At 40.9% G+C, this 18,641-nt stretch overlaps 2 protein-coding genes and 1 pseudogene across 3 annotated transcripts in view; 1 reads left to right on the forward strand and 2 right to left on the reverse strand.

The window, feature by feature from the left end:
- DMGDH (dimethylglycine dehydrogenase) overlaps positions 1-18,641 on the reverse strand; it is a 101,403-nt gene that overhangs the window by 10,420 nt on the left and 72,342 nt on the right. For both annotated transcript variants that reach the window (XM_069096307.1, XM_069096306.1), the window contains one exon: positions 6,201-6,335. In XM_069096307.1, the coding sequence (XP_068952408.1) occupies positions 6,201-6,335 (135 nt within the window). The remainder of the gene's footprint in view (positions 1-6,200; positions 6,336-18,641) is intronic.
- LOC138167542 (rho GTPase-activating protein 29-like) lies at positions 10,187-14,975 on the forward strand. The gene is given in 5 exon segments (XM_069096528.1): positions 10,187-10,208; positions 12,782-12,961; positions 12,964-13,362; positions 13,365-13,566; positions 13,568-14,975. Coding segments are annotated over 5 exon segments (2,196 nt in total). The 3' UTR covers positions 14,961-14,975.
- On the reverse strand, positions 16,351-18,349 carry LOC138167434 (methylosome protein WDR77 pseudogene; annotated as a pseudogene).

Genomic DNA, 18,641 nt, shown 5'->3' on the forward strand with positions numbered 1-18,641 from the left:
GCAAAGGACAAAGTGAGAGGTCAGTGCAGTCTGGACTTTGGCACCCAGTAAGTGGGAGTGCATGGCTTTTGCCCCCAGGGCGAGAAGCCTCTGAGAGGCCGGCACAGCCAGCCAGCTGCCACCTGGAAGCTTCAGCTCCTGGCCTGCAGACTGTAGGGGGATCAAGCACCAGTCTGAGGGGTAATTGCTCTTGCTTTAACCTGCTTGGATCTGGATTGCAGTCTAGGGTGGAGGTCCTGGGGTATGTGTCCAGCTTACCAGAGCATGTGGAGACCTCAGAGAGGGCACCCATCTAATACCTCCAGCAGCTGAGAAAACCCCAGCGTTGGGGACGAAAGCTCCCCTGTCTGGTGGCAGAGTCCTACTGTGGCAAAAAGCCCAGGGGTCAAGTGACTGAGGGGTGACATGACCAGGCAAAGGAAAGAAAGCAGACAGAAGATTCCAACATTAGACTCCTATTTTGGGGACAAAAAGGAGCAAAGCATGGAAGAGGAGGAAGACAGTGAAGTCAGAACTCCTACACCAAAAGCTTCAAAGGAAAATACAAGCTGGTTACAAGCCATAGAGGACCTTAAGAAGCAGATAAGAGAAGTGGAGGAAAAATTGGGAAGAGAAATTAGAACAATTCAAGAAAATTACAAAATGAGAGTCAACAGCCTGACTGAGGAAAATACTACCTTAAAAAATAGACTAACTCAATTGGCAAAAGAGGCTCAAGAAGGCAATGAGGAGAAGAATGCCTTAAAAAGCCAAATTTGCCAGATGATAAAAGAATCTCAAAAGCTCACTGAGGAGAATCATTGCTTCAGAATTAGATTGGAGCAAATGGAAGCTAATGACTTTATGAGAAATCAAGATGCTATTAAACAGATCCAAACAAATGAAAGAATAGAAGGCAATGTGAAATATCTCATAGGAAAAATCACTGACCTGGAAAATAGATCCAGGAGAGATAATTTAAAAATTATTGGACTACCTGAAAGCCATGATCAAAGTAAGAACCTAGAAATCATCCTCCAGGAAGTTCTCAAAAAAAACTGCCCTGATGTTTTAGAACCAGAGGGCAAAATAGAGGTTGAAAGAATCCCCCGGTCACCTGCTGAAAAAGATCCCAAAAAGAAAACTCCTAGGAATATATGCTGTCTTTCTCAATTAATTAGACTGTAAGCCCATTGAGGATAGGTATTATTATTTTTTTGCTTGTATTTGATTTCTCGGTGTTTAGCACAGTTCCTGGCACATAGTAAGTACATAATAAATATTCTCTTTATCTCTATTTACCTATCCCAAAATCATATTCAAAAATATGCAATCATTTTTAGCCATAGTAACATTTTTCTGGTACTTCCCGCATTTCTGATGACCTAGTATTGTCTGATGACAGTGCGTGTTAGTATATTAATAACCTAGGAAAGCACACCATTTGTGCCATTACTTTTTTACCTTGGAATACTTAGTGGCTTTTGGCAAGCTGATATCTTTTAACCAAGGTTTCATTTGTTTAAGGTCTTGGTGGTCCCAGACTAATTTACATGTCTGGTTAATTTCATTTAAAAAAAATCTTTAGGGAAAGAGATTTCTCAGCCTAAATCTTAGCTTGGTCTTTCCTAACCACTTCCAGATTCAATTAAATCCATTCCCCCTCCACCCTCAGTGGGTTTGGAGACCATCCTCATCACTCCTTTTATGATTGCCCTTCATATACTTTAACATAGCTATCAAGCTGATTGTCAGCCTTCTCCTCTCCAATCTGAATAATTTCAATTCATTAACCTTTCCTCCAAGGCCCCATTTCCCAGACCTTTAATCATCTTAGTCACTCTCCTTTGGATGTTCTCAGAATTCTCCATATTTCCCTTGAGTTATAGAACTGAAATAACTGGTTTGGGAAAACTGTGTGGAAAAGTAGAAAGGGCATAGAGCTAGGGGGTAAGAGCCTTTGGTTTTAGCCTTGCCACCAGCCACTCAGCCAGTCAGTAAGCATTTATTAACTACTTACTATGTGCCGGGTATTGTGCTAAGCACTAGGGATAAAAAGGAAGTAAAGGACAGTCCCTGCCTTTGAGAAGCTCAAAATATGATAGGGGAGAAAACATGCAAATAATTGTGTACTAACAAGTTATATACAGGATGAACAGGAAATAATCCATAGAGGAAAGGCACTAGAATTAAGAGGAATTGGGAAAGACTAGAAGGAGGGATTTTAGCTAAGACTTGAGGGAAGGCAGGGAAGCCAAGAGTTAGAGATGAGGACAGAAAAACATTCTAGTATAACCAGAAAAAATGCCCAAAGCCAAGAGATAAGACTGTGCTGTTTGAGAAACAGCAAGGAGACCAGAGTCACTGGATTAACTTTGCAGAGTTGTAAAGGATGAGAAAATTGGGAAGAGGAAGACCAGGTTTTATGTTGTCATCTTTCAATTGTGCCTGACTCTTCATGACCCCATTTGGGGTTTTCAATTTATAGCTGAGGAAACGGAGGCAAATAGTTGACTTGCCCAAGGTCACACAACTAGTAAGTGTGGGAGGCTAGATTTGAATTTAGGAAAATGAGTCGTCCTGTGCTATGGATTCCAGGCCTGGTGCTATGGAGCCCCCTAGCTGCCCAGAACTAGATCATGAAGGGCTTTAAACACTAAACAGAAAATGTTGTATTTGATCCTGGAGATGATAGGGAGCCAGAGGAGAAGGGTGTGTGTGTGTGTGTGTGTGTGTGTGTGTGTGTGTGTGTGTGTGTGTGTGTAAGAGAGAGAGAGATGGTTAGGTCAGACCTACACTTTAGCAGCTCAGCTCTTAGCTATGTAACAGTTAACTAAGTGACTCAGCAATTGCTTTAACTCTTCTGAGCCTTCGTTTTTTCACATGTAAAACAAGGAGGTTAGATTAGATTAGATTTAGAGTTGGAAGGTATCTTGGGAGCTGAGCTCTAAGATCCTTGCCCTGGAGACAGGAGGACTTGAGTTCAAATTTGAAATCAAGACACTTATTAGCTGTGTGACCCTGGGCAAGTCACTTAATCCCAACTGCCTCCAAAAAATAATAATAATAAGCCCACTATCCATTATGCCACACTGACTCTGAGTGTGGCTTGAAGGAGACATGCTGTCCTATTTCTTGTTCACCAAGGTGTTTGGTGAGAGAACCCAGTTTCTAAATGGAAAACTGTCTGCATACAAGTTATTAATGGGGGAGAAGCTCCTCAGGCACTCTTGTGTATAATCAGAGCTGTAAGTTAAGAATAAATGACATCCACAGCATGAAATTTAAAAACAAGTTGTTATACACAGGATGATGTGTATTGACAAAAGAAACCAAATTGAAAATAGCTGGTTTAAAATTCCTAGTAATCCTGATGTCTAATTGAAATCATATCACAATGTATTTGCATATTTCCAAGGATAGCTTTGGGTCAGCCTAGAGATCTTGGTATGGAAATTCTCTTGACACAAGCTGATGACACAAATTTTCTTGGCAAAGATGCTAGAGTTTGTCATTTCCTTCTCCAAATCATTTTATAGATAAGGGAACTGAGGCAAACAGGGTTGAATCTCTCCTTTCCTCCCTCCTCTCTGATTCTCTTTGTCTCTCTATGTTTTGTCTCTGTCTCTCTCCCCATATCTCTCTCTCTCTCTCTCTCTCTCTCTCTCTCTCTCTCTTCTGTCTCTATCTCTCCCCCTCCTCTTTGTCTCTCTGTCTCTCATTCTCTCTCTCCATCCTCTCTGTCTCTCTCTCCCCCTCCTCTCTGTCTCTCTTTGTCTCTCTCTCCCCCTCCTCTTTGTTTGTGTGTTGCTCTCTCTTTCGTGTACACACAGAGTCCTTAAACTATAAGTTCCTTGAGGGCTCAGTCCATCTTTTTTTGTTGTTCATATTTATGTCCTCAGTTCCTAGCACAGGCTGATATGCACTAAGTACTTTAAAAAAGTGAATGAGTAGGATTGTTATGGTCAGGGAGGAGGAGCAGTGGGAAGGGGATGCCAAGTACAGAAATCAGTTCCTTGTATGGTTAGACTAGTTGGACTCAAACAGAGGAGACTATTAAGTCCAGCACTAGCGAGGTGATGGTACTGCTAGACTGTACTCTGGTCACAGCCAAACTAAAGCATTGTGTTCAGTTTGGGGTGCCATTTGAAGGAAATGGGGGTACTTAGCCTGAAGAAGAAAAGACTTGTAGGGGGAGTAGGATATGCCATTTCTTCATGTGTCTGAAGGGCTATCTCTTGGAAGAGGACCTCAACTGGTTCTATTTGGTTCAACAGGACAGAATTAGGAGAAATGAATCAAAATTGCAAAGTGGCAAAGTGAGCCATATTGTATTGACAAACTCCCCTGTAATTAAAGCTATCCACAAAGAGAATGGGCTACCTTGGAGGAAGTAGGTCCCTCTCTCTGGAAAGCCTCAAGCAGAAGTACTTGTGGAGGAAATTGTTACAGGGATCTTCAGACAGGGATGAATTGGCTGTTGAGGTTCTTTCTCAGACTCTGTGAGTCTGTGAACAGAGTACTTGATTTGGAGCTTCCGGATAAGGTTTGAAGTCTCATTTTATTAAGCTGTGTGACCTTGACACGACTTAACCATGATAACCTGTATGATTTTGATATTTCACCCCGCTGTGCTTCATTTTCCTCATCTACAAAGGTTAGAATAGATGATTTCTAAGTTTTCTCAGAACTTTCAATCCTATAGTCTTAATGAATGCCAAGCAAGGAGGAGATAAATACATATAGCGATAGGGTCTAGGAGACTGGAGTAAAAAACTCAGATAGTAACTTTTAGTCAATCATGTGTTATTTGGACACCTCAAGAAAGTGAGATCACTGAGATTTTCAGACATTAACTTAAAAAAAAAGTTCTGTCTACCCACTGCACACTCTGTAATTTGCAAAAAGGGAATGCCAGGTGTATATAATCCAAGGTGAAAATAATGTCATTTCACTGCTTCTGCAGAAACAAATTATTTCAGCTTCACTCCTCAATCTAAGAATCAGCTTCCTATTGCCCCAGGTTACCTACCCCACAGACATCACCAGGTAGTTTGTAAACCTTAAAGCCCTCTAGGAAGGAGTTGCTATGGAAACAAGCTGTTATATTACTTTCATGAGTTTTATTACAATTTTTAAATTTTTATTCACTAAGAATTACGAGAGGCAAGGTGAAATAGTGGATGAAAGCTAGTCTTGAAACTAGGTAGACCTGGGTTCAAGTCTCACCTTGACACATACTGGGTAAGTCACTTACCTCTCCGGGCAACTCTCTGACAATAAGTTGCTGAGAAAGATTCTGAGCTGCATTAGTGAAGGGAAGGGGAAAGTTCTGTCATCCAGGTGCTTCCTACACTAATCAAATTCCATGTCTAATCTTTATCCTGATGATGAAAATTGACCTCATTCAAGTGTTCCCTATCCCAAATCTAGTCCCTATTCTTATGATGAGAATTGCTCCTACCCAGGTGTTCCCTATATCAATGAAATCCCAAATCTAATTCTTTCTCTATGATGACAATTGTTTGCTTCTAAAGGATTAAATATAAAATAAAATACCAAATTTGTTCGAGTTCATCCTCTTTCCATTGGGAAATTTCACTTTCCACTTCAAATTTGCCCATCAAACAAAGTGAAAGATTTGTCAATCAGTCAATGAACATTTATTAAGGGCCTGCTACTCACCAAGTATTGTATTAAACTCTGGGGATTTGCATTCAGAGGACCTGGTTTTGAATCTCTGATGTACTCTTTGCTACCTGTGTATCATTAAACAAGTCACTTCCCTTTTATTTACCTCTGTTTGCTCATCAGTAAAAGGAAGGGTCAGTCTAGACAACCTCCAAAGTTCTGTCCAGCTCTCGATCTATGGGGCATTTGTTCTGATAGTTTATATCTTCAGATGTGGGAAGGGGTAGACAGTGGGAACTATTCAGCCTTTCCAACAGACCTTTCTGTCCTGTACGTTTTAGTCATCGTCTTTGTTTCCTTTAATCAAGGCATGTGGTGTTCCAAAGTTTCCAGAATTATTATTATTATTTTCCATTTTCATTTGAGTTCAGTTCTTTTCTGTGAATTTGCATGTCAGTCCATAAATTACTTGCCTGCTTCCCAATTGTGCACTGTTTCCCATTAAGGAGAACAGCACAACCTTAAATTAAAACCACTTGAAACACATTTGGTTTCTGGGCTCTTTGTCACATGCTCTATACAGGACTTACCTTGCCATCATGCCAGATGCTTTCATTTCCCTCTGGATCCACATGATCTGTCTCCAAGGTGAGGTAGACCAATCTCCGTTTCAGCCCCTTTTCTTTCATCTGTTTCAGTGCTTGCTTTCCTATGAAGTCTGCTGGCTGCAAGAACGCCAGATAATGATGATAAATGATTGTTCGGGCACTGTGACAAGGTTATCGATGCAAGCATTTAAATTTGTCTTTATGATTTTCTCGCCAATTAAACATTAAATAAAAATACAGATTAAATCAAAGGGCTGGGCAAATATTTCTCAGTCTTAAAATGACATTATCAGCTACTTTTCCCTCTCAAGAGCTGTTAGATTTAAGTCTAATAATTTGTAGTGACAATTCTTCCAGCACTATAGAAAACAGGAAAACATAAGTCATTGTCCCGTGTTTGTGAGGTGCTATGGTGACCCTTATGCTAAGTATTCCAATTGCAGAGTTGGATATTTTTGCTTAAGTTGCATCTTATTTCCCATCTGTATTAAGCAGATCACTAAAAATTCATTCTTTTAAAAAGAATTCAAGAATAAATTGATTTTAAATAAGCTACTTTGAAAAATCTTCTAAACAATGGTCTCTAATGATTTCTTCTATTGTGTTAATACACAAATCATCACTGTAATATTCAAGATTTAAATAAAGAGCCCAAAGGGAAAAATAAAAAGTTAGAAGATGGCTTTCTTGTATGAAAAGCTCTAAAAAAGAGTCAGAATAGTATAAAAGAAAGTTTTTGGTATGGCTCAAAATAGCTATGAGAAGATGTCTCATGAGAAGATATGTATTGATCAGTTATGCTGATTTCTTATCTTTAAAATATTATTTTTATATGATATGCCTTTCTGGAAGAGGAGAGGGAGTGATACTGGAGAAAATTATGATAATTCAAGGAAATCAAAATATAGCAGTAAAAATTTAATTTCCAAAGAAGAAAGTGCTTTGGAGTCAGAAAATTGGATTAAAATCTCAGTTCTATAATTTACTTGACTTACATGGCCTTGAAGAGTCAATACAGCAAAAAAGTCTGAAGATGCATTCTGTGTACAGCACTTTGTATGCAATACCCCATCTTCTAAGGTTGGGGTTTTTAACTTTGTAGAGTATACACACACACATACACACATATATAAATACATATATACATATACATATATACCTATATATTTCGATAGAATTGGTTTCTTTTGCTATCCTGTGTAATTTATTTGGGGCCTCTAATTCTTCTAATTAAAAATTAGAATTAAACAAGTGGAAACTACTGACTCCATGAAGCATCAAGAAACAAAACAAAATCAAATAAGTGAAAAATAGGATAAAATGTGAAATATCCCATTGGAAAAACAATTGACCAGGAAAAACAGATCCAGGAGATAAAATTTAAGAATTATTGGACTGCCTGAAAGCCATGATAAAAAAAAGAGGCTACACATCATATTTCAAGAAATTATTAAGGAAAACTACCCTGATATTCCAGAACCAGAGGGTAAAATAGAAATTGAAAGAATCCACCAATCACCTTCTGAAAGAGATCCTAAAATGAAAATTCCCAGGAATATTATAGTCAAATTCCAAAGCTCCCAGGTCAAGGAGAAAACACTGCAAGCAGTCAAAAAGAAACAATTCAAATATCATAGAGCCTCAGTTAGGATAATATAGGATTTAAAAGCTACTACATTAAAGGATCAGAAAGCTTGGAGTATGATATTCTGGAGGGCAAAGGAGCTAGGATTACATCCAAGAATTACCTGCCCAGCAAAACTGATTATAAATCTTCAGGGATAAAATGGATGTTTACTGAAATAGAGTACTTTCAAACATTCCTGATGAAAAGACCAGACCTGAACATAAAACTGAATTTTCAAATACAAGACTCTAGAGAAGCATAAAAAGGTAAATAGGAAAGAGAAATTGTAAGGGATTCAACAAAGTTAAATTCTTTATATTCACGCATGGAGAGATAATATCAGACTACCAAATGGGCCTATTATACAAAAAAATCTAAGAGTCCCAATATTAAGGAATAATACCTTAAATCCTTGTCAATTTATATTTAATCAAGAATTCATTAGGACCTATGTGAGAAAAAATGTACTGGAACTAACTGGATGTGGGCAAGATGGAGAAAGTTGGAGGAACAGTTTGGGGGTGAAGTTAGATAAGAAATTGGAGAAGTTGGTGCATATAATATCCACTAAAATTTGCCTGCTTTATAATATTACCAGAGAAAGCCCTAAATGATAACATAAGGCATAAACTAATCATCATGGAAAAATTGACTGACTTCTTAAAGCTCTGAATTCTCATCTCTCCTTAGCTGCCTACAGGATATCCCTCAGCTGGATGCCCCTCTGACCCATCTCCTTTGCTTCAAGCTTTCCCTCTCTAAAACTGAACTTATATAACTTGGTCCTTCTTTTGACTTCCCTATTCATCAGTAGGCACTTTGTGGCTCCGTGTACCCTCAAAACAATATCACATGACACCCTGCTGATGTGTTGTTGTTCAGTCATTTTAAAGTTGTATCTGATTCTTTTTTTTTTGTCTTTTTGGAGAGTGGAAGGTAGGGCAATTAGGGTTAAGTGACTTTCCCAAGGTCACACAGCTAGTAAGTGTTAAGTGTCTGAGGCCGTATTTCAATTCAGGTTCTCCTGACTCCAGGGCTAGTGCTCTATTCACTGCACCACCTAACTGCCCCATGTATCTGATTCTTTATGGTTCCATGTGGAGTTTTCTTGGCAAAGACACTGGAGTGGTTTGCCATTTCCTTCTCCAACACATTTTATAGATAAGCAAACTCAAACACCAGTTTCCCATAACTGACATCTTGGTATATCCTTCTGTAGCATCTTTAGCTTTTCTGTTCCTCTGTATTCCTACTTTCACCACCATATGATAAGTCCTTGTTGTTGTTGTTCAATCATATCTGACTCCATGACCTCATCTGGGGCTTCCTTGACAAAGATACTGGAGTGGTTTGCCATTTCCTTTTCCAGTCCATTTTACATATGGGGAACGTAAGGCAAACAGGGTTCCCTGACTTGCCCTGGGTCACACAGCTAGTATGTATCTGAGGCCAAATTTGAACTCAGAAAGGCGAGTCTTCGCAATTCCAAGCCTGGTACTCTATGCACTATAGTGCCACCTAGCTTGCCCTACTTTTTACCTCTTCTTTGACTATTAAATAGCTTCCTAACCTTTCTTTCTGCGTTGCTCCACTTCAATTCAGCTCAACAAACACTTATTAAATGCCAACTATATGTATCGTGGATCTAGTCTGTGATGGATACAAAAACAAATAATCCCTTCCCTCAAGGACTTTCCATTCTACATCATTCATATTGCTGCCAGGTTAATCTGGTTATACCATTCCCTTGCTCAAAAATCTTTACTGACTCCCAATTAGTTTACTGAATAGTTTTCAAACTTTACTACTCTTCAGTACTCTCCACAATCTAGTACCCTCTTCCTTATCCCGTCTTATTTCATACCACTCTCCAGCAAATCCATTGTGCTCCAGTCAAACATAAATGCTTTGGTCCTTAAATATATCCTGTGTTGTCTCACCTTCATTCCTTAGATCACACTGTTTCCCATGCTTGGAATGTAAGTTAACTCAGTTCCTTGAGATTTTTATTATGTACCCACTATGTGTCACATACCATATCCTTGGAATACAAAGTCCCTTCTCTCAGGATGCTTACATTCTATTGAATGATATAATATATGTAAACAGATAGGCTTAATACAAAATAGCTGGAGGAGGGAGACAATTTGTCAGTAGATAGGTCAGATGCAGACAATGCTGATTCATGAGTCGGACTCCTAATGAACTAGAAGGAAGGAAGGAAGCTAGACCTCATTTGGAAAACTGCAGGGCTTCAATGATTCTCAGCGGCTCTCAGGCATGAAAAATCTATCTTTTAGACACAAATGTGCCCCCACTGGACATCACTCATAAAGACTAAATGAGGAAGAGTACTACGCCAGGTACTCAAGAAATCAGTGTTGGAGGGATCACAGTCTTGAAAGCATTGAAGAACTGTTTTACCAGAGGTCCCAAGCAGGAGAACATACCTTCTAAATAGAAAAAAATCATGGAAGATATTTTTGACCCCTAAAAAGGAAATGTTTCTTTTTTCACATTGCCCTATTCATTTTAAAAGCCCAAATCAAATGTCACCTCCATGAAAAAGTTTGCTAAGCCCTCAAATTAATATCAACCTCTTCTTTCTGCCTCCATGGGCTTAACTTTTTTAATTCAATTTTTTTAGTTCCAAATTTTCTCCCTCTTCCTCCCCCACTCATTCAGAAGGCAAGAAAAAGAAAACCTATTGCAAATATAAAAACTAAATTCTCACTTTAGCCTTGTTGAAAGAAAAAAAGCAAAGGGGATGGAAATAGGGAGGTAGGAGGAAGGAAGGTAAGAAGGAAGAAAAGAAGGAAGGAAGGGAGGAAAAGAGGGAGAAATAAAGTAAGGAAGAAGGGAGGGAAGAAGGAAGGATAAAACAAAGAAGGAAGGGAGGGAGGAAGGGTGGGAAGGAAAGAGGGAGGGAAGGAAGAGAGGCAGGAAAATACACTTTAATCTGTACCCTGAGTCTACCATCAGTTTTCTGTGAAGGTGGATAGCATATTTTATCATGATAAAGTAAAGGGGAGGGAATCTGGAATTCTTCTTGGTTGTTGTATTCATCAGAGTTCCTAAGTCATTCAGAGTTGACTGTCCTTACAGTATTGTTATTGTATTATTTTCCTGGTTCTTCACTTTGCACCACTTCATATATGTCTTTCCAGGTTTCTCTGAAAGCATCCTCTTCATCATGTCTTATAGGACAGTTAATATTTTGTTACATTCATATAAGGGCAACTAGGTGGTGCAGTGGATGGAATGGCCAGCCTGAATTAAAATCTGGACTCAGAGACTTACTAGCTATGTGACCCTGGGCAAGTCACTTAACCCTGTTTGCCTCAGTTTCCCCATCTTAAAATGGGAATAGTAATAGCCACCTACCTCACAGACCTGTTGTGATGATAAAGTAATATAATACCTGTAAAGTGCTTAGCATGGTGCCTGGTGTCTAGGAAGCACTCTATAAACGTTAGCTATTGTTATTATTATTGTACTTTCTGGTTGTCATGAATATAAATGAAATGAGAGATGACACCTGTATATTTGGGGGCAACTTTTTTCCTCTGGCCATAAAAAAAATCAAGTAATGAATAATAATTTATTAAACATCTACATAAACATATATAAAATATATGCAAGTTCATTAGCATATGGAATTTCTAGGTGAGGAAACTCTTTCTCCCAGTGCAGGCCAGGACCTTTTCTGAAATTTAAATTCTTAGTGAGTTGCCTAGAACACTGACAAGTTAAGTGACTTGCCTAGGCAGTGTGTGTGTGTGTGTGTGTGTGTGTGTGTGTAAGGCAGAACTTGAACCCAGATCTCCCTGGCTTAATAGCTAGGTGAAACTATGGATGCAATGGATAGAGCACTGGACTTGGAGTCAGGAAGGTCTGAGTTCAAATTCTGCCACAAATATTTACTAACTGGTTGAGCCTGGGCAAGTAACACAACCTCTGTCTGCCTTAGTTTGCTCATCTATAAAATGAAGATAGTAATGGTCCCTATTTCCCAGGTTGTTGTGAGGAGATATTAAGATAATATTTGTAAAGCGCTTATGGTAGTTAGATGGCACAGGGGATCGAGCACTGGGCCTGGAGTCAGGAAGACCTGAGTTCAAATGTGGCCTCAGACATTTACTGGCTGTGTGACCTTGGGCAAGTCATTTAACCCGGTTCATCTTAGTTTCCTTATCTGTAAAATGAACTGGAGAAGGAAATGGCAAAGCACTCCCAGTATTTGCCAAAAAAAAACCCAAATGGAATCATGAAGAATTCAACATGACTGAAATAACTAAACAATTATAAACCTTAAAACGGTATATATTTTAATGCAAGCTATTGTTATTAGAGGCTGGCTTTCTATGAGTGTTTTAACATGGAAACTTTATCTTGCTTCTCATTTCCACTGGGCTTTTGTCCCAAGATTAGAGCTTTCCTTCTACATTATCATTTACAAGTGGATAGAGGCGGGAAGAGAAGGCCTGAAGGTTAATGTAACAATTATAGCTGGAGCTTTCCTTGGGATCCAAGAACAGATGGGCACGGTTTTAATGGGTCACCGCTGAATTAACTGTGCAGATGACAGTTAACAACTTCGAAAAATTTATAAATCCCCAGCACACTGAGGTTAAAGATAAAAAATAATCTTGGCTTATAGTTTTAATTAATCAGTTTGAGAAGTTAATGAAGAAAAAACATTAAAGCAATAGTCTACTATATATAGATAATATATTGTGTAAAGATTGTTAGTTGTATTTTAACTGACCTATAATTACTTACCTAGTTAGCTTTATTAAAAGCATATACATTCTCCTCAGTTTGTGGTGGAGGAGGCGGCGACAGCCACAGCTAGTCAGCTGAAGGCGCCTCGTCGAGAGCGGACTGGACTCTCCTCCGTGAGCTGCGGGCTACGGGACACATCCACGACCCTGAGGACCTCGATGTGGGCCCTGCGTACCCGCTGCTCCCCCCGAAAGTCAAGCTTGTCTGCATAATGTAGCTCATGAACGTCTTGAAGAGCTGCTGAGAATTCTTCAGGCCATAATAAAAAAATACCAGATCCTCAACTCATCTGATATTCTTAGTGCTGCTGGAGTGAAAAAAGTGCAAAGTGTTTTGATTTCCTTATGGGAGATGTAGGCAGTGATTCGTCTTTGGAACTTGCTGCGACTCTGAAAAATCAGTCCTTGGAAAACATTTCTGTGGAATCAGTGGGATTGCTGCATGAAAAAGATAATCTTCAAGGACCTCTGTGGCCCAAAGAACTGGATAGCATGCTTCTGAGAAATGATGATGGAGTTGAATTGGCTTTGTTGTATGCCAAAATGTGGTCAAAATATACCAAAGATATAGTTACATGGGTTGAGAAAAAAATCAGTCTGGAATTGGAATGTGCTAGAAACATTGCAAAGATGGCAGAGACAACTAAAAGCATTATTGGACTCCAGGAGTTTATGCCATTCCGCACCTTATTCTTAAATGCTTTTGATAATGATATTGAGAGCAGTCAGCTTTCACAACAGCAGCAGCTCTTCAAGCCAACAAATTTGTTCAGCCTCTCCTTGGGAGAAAAAGTGAGTTGGAAAAACAGAGGAAAGCAATTAAAGAGCTTTGGCGACGAGAACAGAAGAAAATGCAAGAGACAGAGGCATCTCTTAGAAAAGCAAAACTCTTGTGTATACAACAGCAGACTGAATATGAAAAGGCCAAGTCTTCCACATCTGAGCTCAAGTGGAGGGCTTGGGAAAGAGGCCAGCAAGCAGTTAGAGAAAAAGCGAAGGCTGGAAGAAGAGGCTCTGCAAAAAGTTGAAGAAGCAAATGAACACTACAAAGTTCTTATGATAGATATGGAAGGAAGGCAAAATGATTTAGACCATACTAAAAGTGAAATTTTAACACAACTTCGTGAACTTGTTTTCCAGTGTGATCTAACTCTTAAAGCTGCAGTGGTAAACCTCTTCCAGATGCAACATGAGCAGGTTGTGTCTCTTCCAGTTAACTACCAGTCTCTCTGTGAGAATGCCAAGTTGTGTGACCCCGGGCGAAAGTTTGCAGAATTTATAACGACAAAAACTTCACCCAAGGACGATGTTCACATTAAATCTAGTTCTTTTGAAAGTTCCAAAATTGATGGATTTTTAAGTAAGGAGTCAACAGATAATCAACATGGATCATATGGAAATGTATCTCAGAATTCTGGAGACTATACATTTCATTTATTAGAAGATATTGGAAGCCCTGTTTACCATTCCAAAAAAATTGGAGATAAGAGATCCTGTAGCAGCCTAGATACCCCAGCTGTCAGAGGGCGACCACCCCCTGTCAGATCATGGTCAGTTGGCCATCAAGGTGGTGGAATGTGCAGTGATTCAGAGAGTGCTGGAGGAAGCAGTGAATCAAGGTCCATGGATTCTCCTTCTGCCAGTCCAGGGGATTTTAAACGCAGGCTTCCTCGGACACCATCAATGGGGACTATGTCTTCTGCTGATGAGCTAGATGAAAGAGAGCCACCTTCTCCTTCTGAAATTGGCTTAAATGAGCATTTGCCTGAAATTACCAGTTTCCCTGGACCATTTAGAAATGCCCTCAAGTCAAAAGCTGCTCTCCGCCATAAACTTCGGAAACTGAGGACTCCCTCTAAATGCAGGGAATGTGACAGTTTAGTCATATTTCATGGAGCAGAATGTGTGGAGTGCTCCCTTGCTTGTCACAAAACATGTTTGGAAACTTTGACCATTCAATGTGGGCACAAGAAACTTCATGGCAAGTTACATCTATTTGGTGTGGAATTTGCTCAAGCTGCTAAAAATGCCCCTGACTGCATCCCCTTCATTATCAAAAAGTGTACCTCAGAAATTGAAAGCCGAGCCTTGAATGTGAAGGGCATCTACCGTGTGAATGGAGCTAAAAATAGAGTTGAAAAACTCTGCCAATCCTTTGAAAATGGAACCGATTTAGTAGAACTTTCAGAATTCTCTGCACATGATATCAGCAATGTTCTTAAGCTATATCTTCGTAAAGATTCTCCAGTTGAAGTTTATTTTAAATTGAAGCAAGACTCTTGTCTATCTTTATTATGGGGGAAACTATTCTTTAATCATTCCTTACAATAACTATTTAGCAGTGGAATCACTTTTTACTGGTACAGTATATTGTCTGTAGTATACTAAGTACCTTTTAGTACTTGAAAGTCACCAGCTCAACTCAATTCCAATTAAATGAATAACAGGGAATTATAAGAACTTCCAGCAACTAGGAGCAAACGACGTCAGATTTCCTTGCAAACTTGAAAAAGACCCCAGAGGACCTGGAATCAGATTCTGCCTCTGCTTCTTTGGCTGGAATCATGGCCAAGTCATTTTACTTTTATAAGCTTCAGTTTCCTACTTAGCAAAATGAGGGACTTGGACTAAATAATTCATAAGCTTCCTGATGCTTAAATGCAGTGGTTAGGGGGCCTGGGCCTGCTGTCAGGAAGATCTCATTTGAATCTGGTCTTAGCCACTTAGTTGTATGACCGTGGTCATGTCACTTAATCACTTCCTGCCTCAGTTTACTTAACTTTAAGATGGCAATAATAATGATAGAACCTCCTGCCCAGAATTGTTGTGAGGATCAAGTGAGATCTTACTTGTGAAAAGATTTTAGCACAGTTCCTGGTATACAGTAGGTGCCCTGTAAATACTTATTCCCATATTCCCTCTCTCATATCCTTTGATCTCTATAAATAGCCAGGGCAGTTCCCCAGAAGTAGCTAACAGTTCAGTGTGGGAGCTACACTGAGTATTTGAAAGAAGAAGAGCTACATTCTCTGCAGTACTTGGAACATCAGAAAATCCACGGTCCTCAAAATGCCTGTGGGTCAGTAGGTGGAAGAAGATTTCATGCCCGAGATAAATAATGATGTTTTGGGGGGAGCTTTTTCTTTTGATTTTCCACAATTCCTGTGCAATTGGAGCTTTGTTTCTCAATTAACTAAGTAAGATGTGTCCCCAAGCTAGCTAGTTGCAGAACCCTGATCCCTTGCCTCCCAGTGTATTCCATTAGTGTTCCCTTTGGAAAAACTGTTCTCTCTCTCTAATTCCTCAGCTTATACACAGTAAGGCCCTGTAGTCTTCTTTTCCACTCATCATACACCAGTAAGATAAAGTCATAAGCCAAAATAAGTTAATGAGGCTATCCAGAATCCTACTTGTCCTTCAAGTTATGACTTGGGTGACACCTGAGATTCCTCCAGCTGCCAGTCCCTTCCGTTTCCCCCTGCCAGCCTACCTCTCATAGCCCTTTGTCCTTTTCAGAAGGCCCTTAGCATCTTCTCCCATATATTCTAGTCCTTTGTGAAACCATATTAGTTATTCTCATGCCCCTCCCTGAATCCCCTGAGTGGAGAGATCAGAGCCTTATTTTTTTATTCCCACAGCATCTATCCCAGTGTTTTGCCAATTACTTTTTGAATGAATTAGGATTAAAGCAGAAGCTGGTTAGTGTTCTAAGACATTAATCTTTTTTTTTTTTAACCCAAACAAAGAATTTTATTTCACCAAATCATCTAAGATTCTCCACTGAGAATGCTCTTGGTAATGGAATCTATATCACTGACATGACCCCAACCACGCAAGCCAACTCCTGAAAGCTGAGATATCTCAAGAGATGGTGGTCAGGGCAGTTTGGTATCAGAGGAGCAGATCCCAAAGCCCTCCCCTCTGGTTTGTCAGTTTTCTGTCTCACCCCCACCTCCCATTCTCCTCTCAAATCCCTCTGGATGTCCCCAAACCAAGTCTAAACCATCCCCTCTGGCATCTAGCCAAAAGAAAACACTAGAACTAATCTCTTAGGATTAGATTAGGCAAGAAGGTAGCAAGGAATCTGAGTGCTGAGGCTGCACTAGGGGAGAGGGGTCCCAACAAACTAGGAAAAACAGACCTTTTTCCTTCCTGCTCAGCTAAGGAAGAATTCATATTAAGGGAAAGAAACCACCTCAAATGACTGAGGCAAGAGGTTGTCCTAGCATAACCCAAGGTGGGAAAGGTTTCTGTCTCAGATCTATAATTACAACAACTAAAAACCCCAAAGGGCACTCCCAGGATTTTGCAAATTCCTTGACACCAGAGGGAAATGAAGAGGCACTTCTCTACCCCTTAATGTACTTTCTGGAAAGGAGGAGGAACAAGGGGAGGTAACTAGATGTGGGAACAGACGGTCCTGATTATCTTTGTTTAAAAATTTAAATATAATCTAAAAAAATAAATGGCTGTCTCATGTCTCTACGAGATCCCAGGCAGAGAAGCGTGGTGCCTCAACTGCTCGGCTCTAACAAATCAAACCTGCCACACACAGGACTTGTCTTCTCACAAACCCAGGGCTGGTGGGTCTGGATTTGTAAGAGTTTGACCTTTGTTGCCTCCCAGCCAGTCTACTTGCTGGCACCCCCAGGAAGAGGAACTGGAATCGGTTCTGTGGGCACAGTGTGGTGGAAGACCTGATGGTCCCAGCCCACAGTGGTGAGCAGAAAGTGGTTGAGTGGGGACCACGTAGCATCTCTCACAAAGTCTCTGTGGGCTCGGCTTCTGAACACCTCTGTAAGGCCAGAGTCAAGCACAGCTACAGAACAGTCTTCACTGATGGATGCCAGGAGGGGAAAACTGTCTAGTGAGAACACCAGCCTTGTGACGCTTTGGGAGTGCACAGAGGAGGAGAGGATAGTTTTAGGGTTCTTGATGTCCACAAGGAAGACCGTGCCATTCTCATCACCAAAAGTGAAAACTTTTTCCTTCTGAGGATGCCAAGCCAGTGAGGTAGGAAGGTGATGGGAGGCACTTTGGCCAATATGTGTAGCTGGCTTGGGGCACCGGATATCCCAAAGTAAAATTCTATTGTCCTCACTGCATGACAGGAACTTAGATTCCTTGTAGGGACAAGCAGCAACACAGGAGACTTCGCCAGAGTGAGCTCTGTACGAGTGCAGCACTTTCTCTACAGCAAGGTCCCAAACTTTTATGCTGAAGTCCTTGCTGCCGCTGGCGGCCTGTGTGCCATTCATCAGGATACTGACACTGGTTACTATGTCATCGTGTTCATATTTGCAGAACTTGTTGACGATAAGTGTCTCACCCTCATCCAGTTCCCACAGTTCCACAGCACCCGAGTCGGAGGCCACGAAGATGCCCCGATCCCCCACCCAGGCGAGGTCCGACAGCCCAGCTTCGGTCTGCACTCCGGCCGAGCAGAAGCCCTCGTTGGGGGCCGAGCAGGGGTCCTTGAACAGCCACAAGGAGCCAGTCCAGCTGCGGCCGCTGAGGCTGGACGCGCCCAGAAGCAGGGAGCCATCGGACCGATAGCGAGCCGCCTCCAGCTGCCGCTCCATACAGGCCGCAGGAGGCAAGCTCAGCGGCGGCGGCGGCTGCGCCTCCGCCTGCGACTCCTTGCGCATCTCCACGGCTCCGGCTCTAGCCCTCTCTCGGTCCCGGGAACCGCTCCCCACGTGGTGTCCACTCGGGCTCCCCGCCCCTCTCTGGCCAAGAGACCGGAGCCCCCGTTTGTCGCGAGACTTGCCTCCTTGGCCCTGCCCCCTTCTCTTTCCGTTAGTATCCGTTGGATTCTAAACGTACATTCTCCCACCTCCCCTAGTTCCCCCCACTTCTCCCCCCGCGCCCCCTCACGCCCGATATTAATCTTTTTAAAGAAAAGAGCTAGACTAAATGGGATATGATGATAATCAGGGAAAAATAGTGTAATGTGCAGACTGTCATTCCTAAAATGTTTTCTTTTTTCCCTCTAGTTACCAGAACCCCTAT

Source organism: Petaurus breviceps, unplaced genomic scaffold (assembly GCF_028583685.1).
Source record: "Petaurus breviceps papuanus isolate PSGF00001 unplaced genomic scaffold, PetGlider_PUasm1.0 229, whole genome shotgun sequence".
NCBI lineage: Eukaryota > Metazoa > Chordata > Mammalia > Diprotodontia > Petauridae > Petaurus > Petaurus breviceps.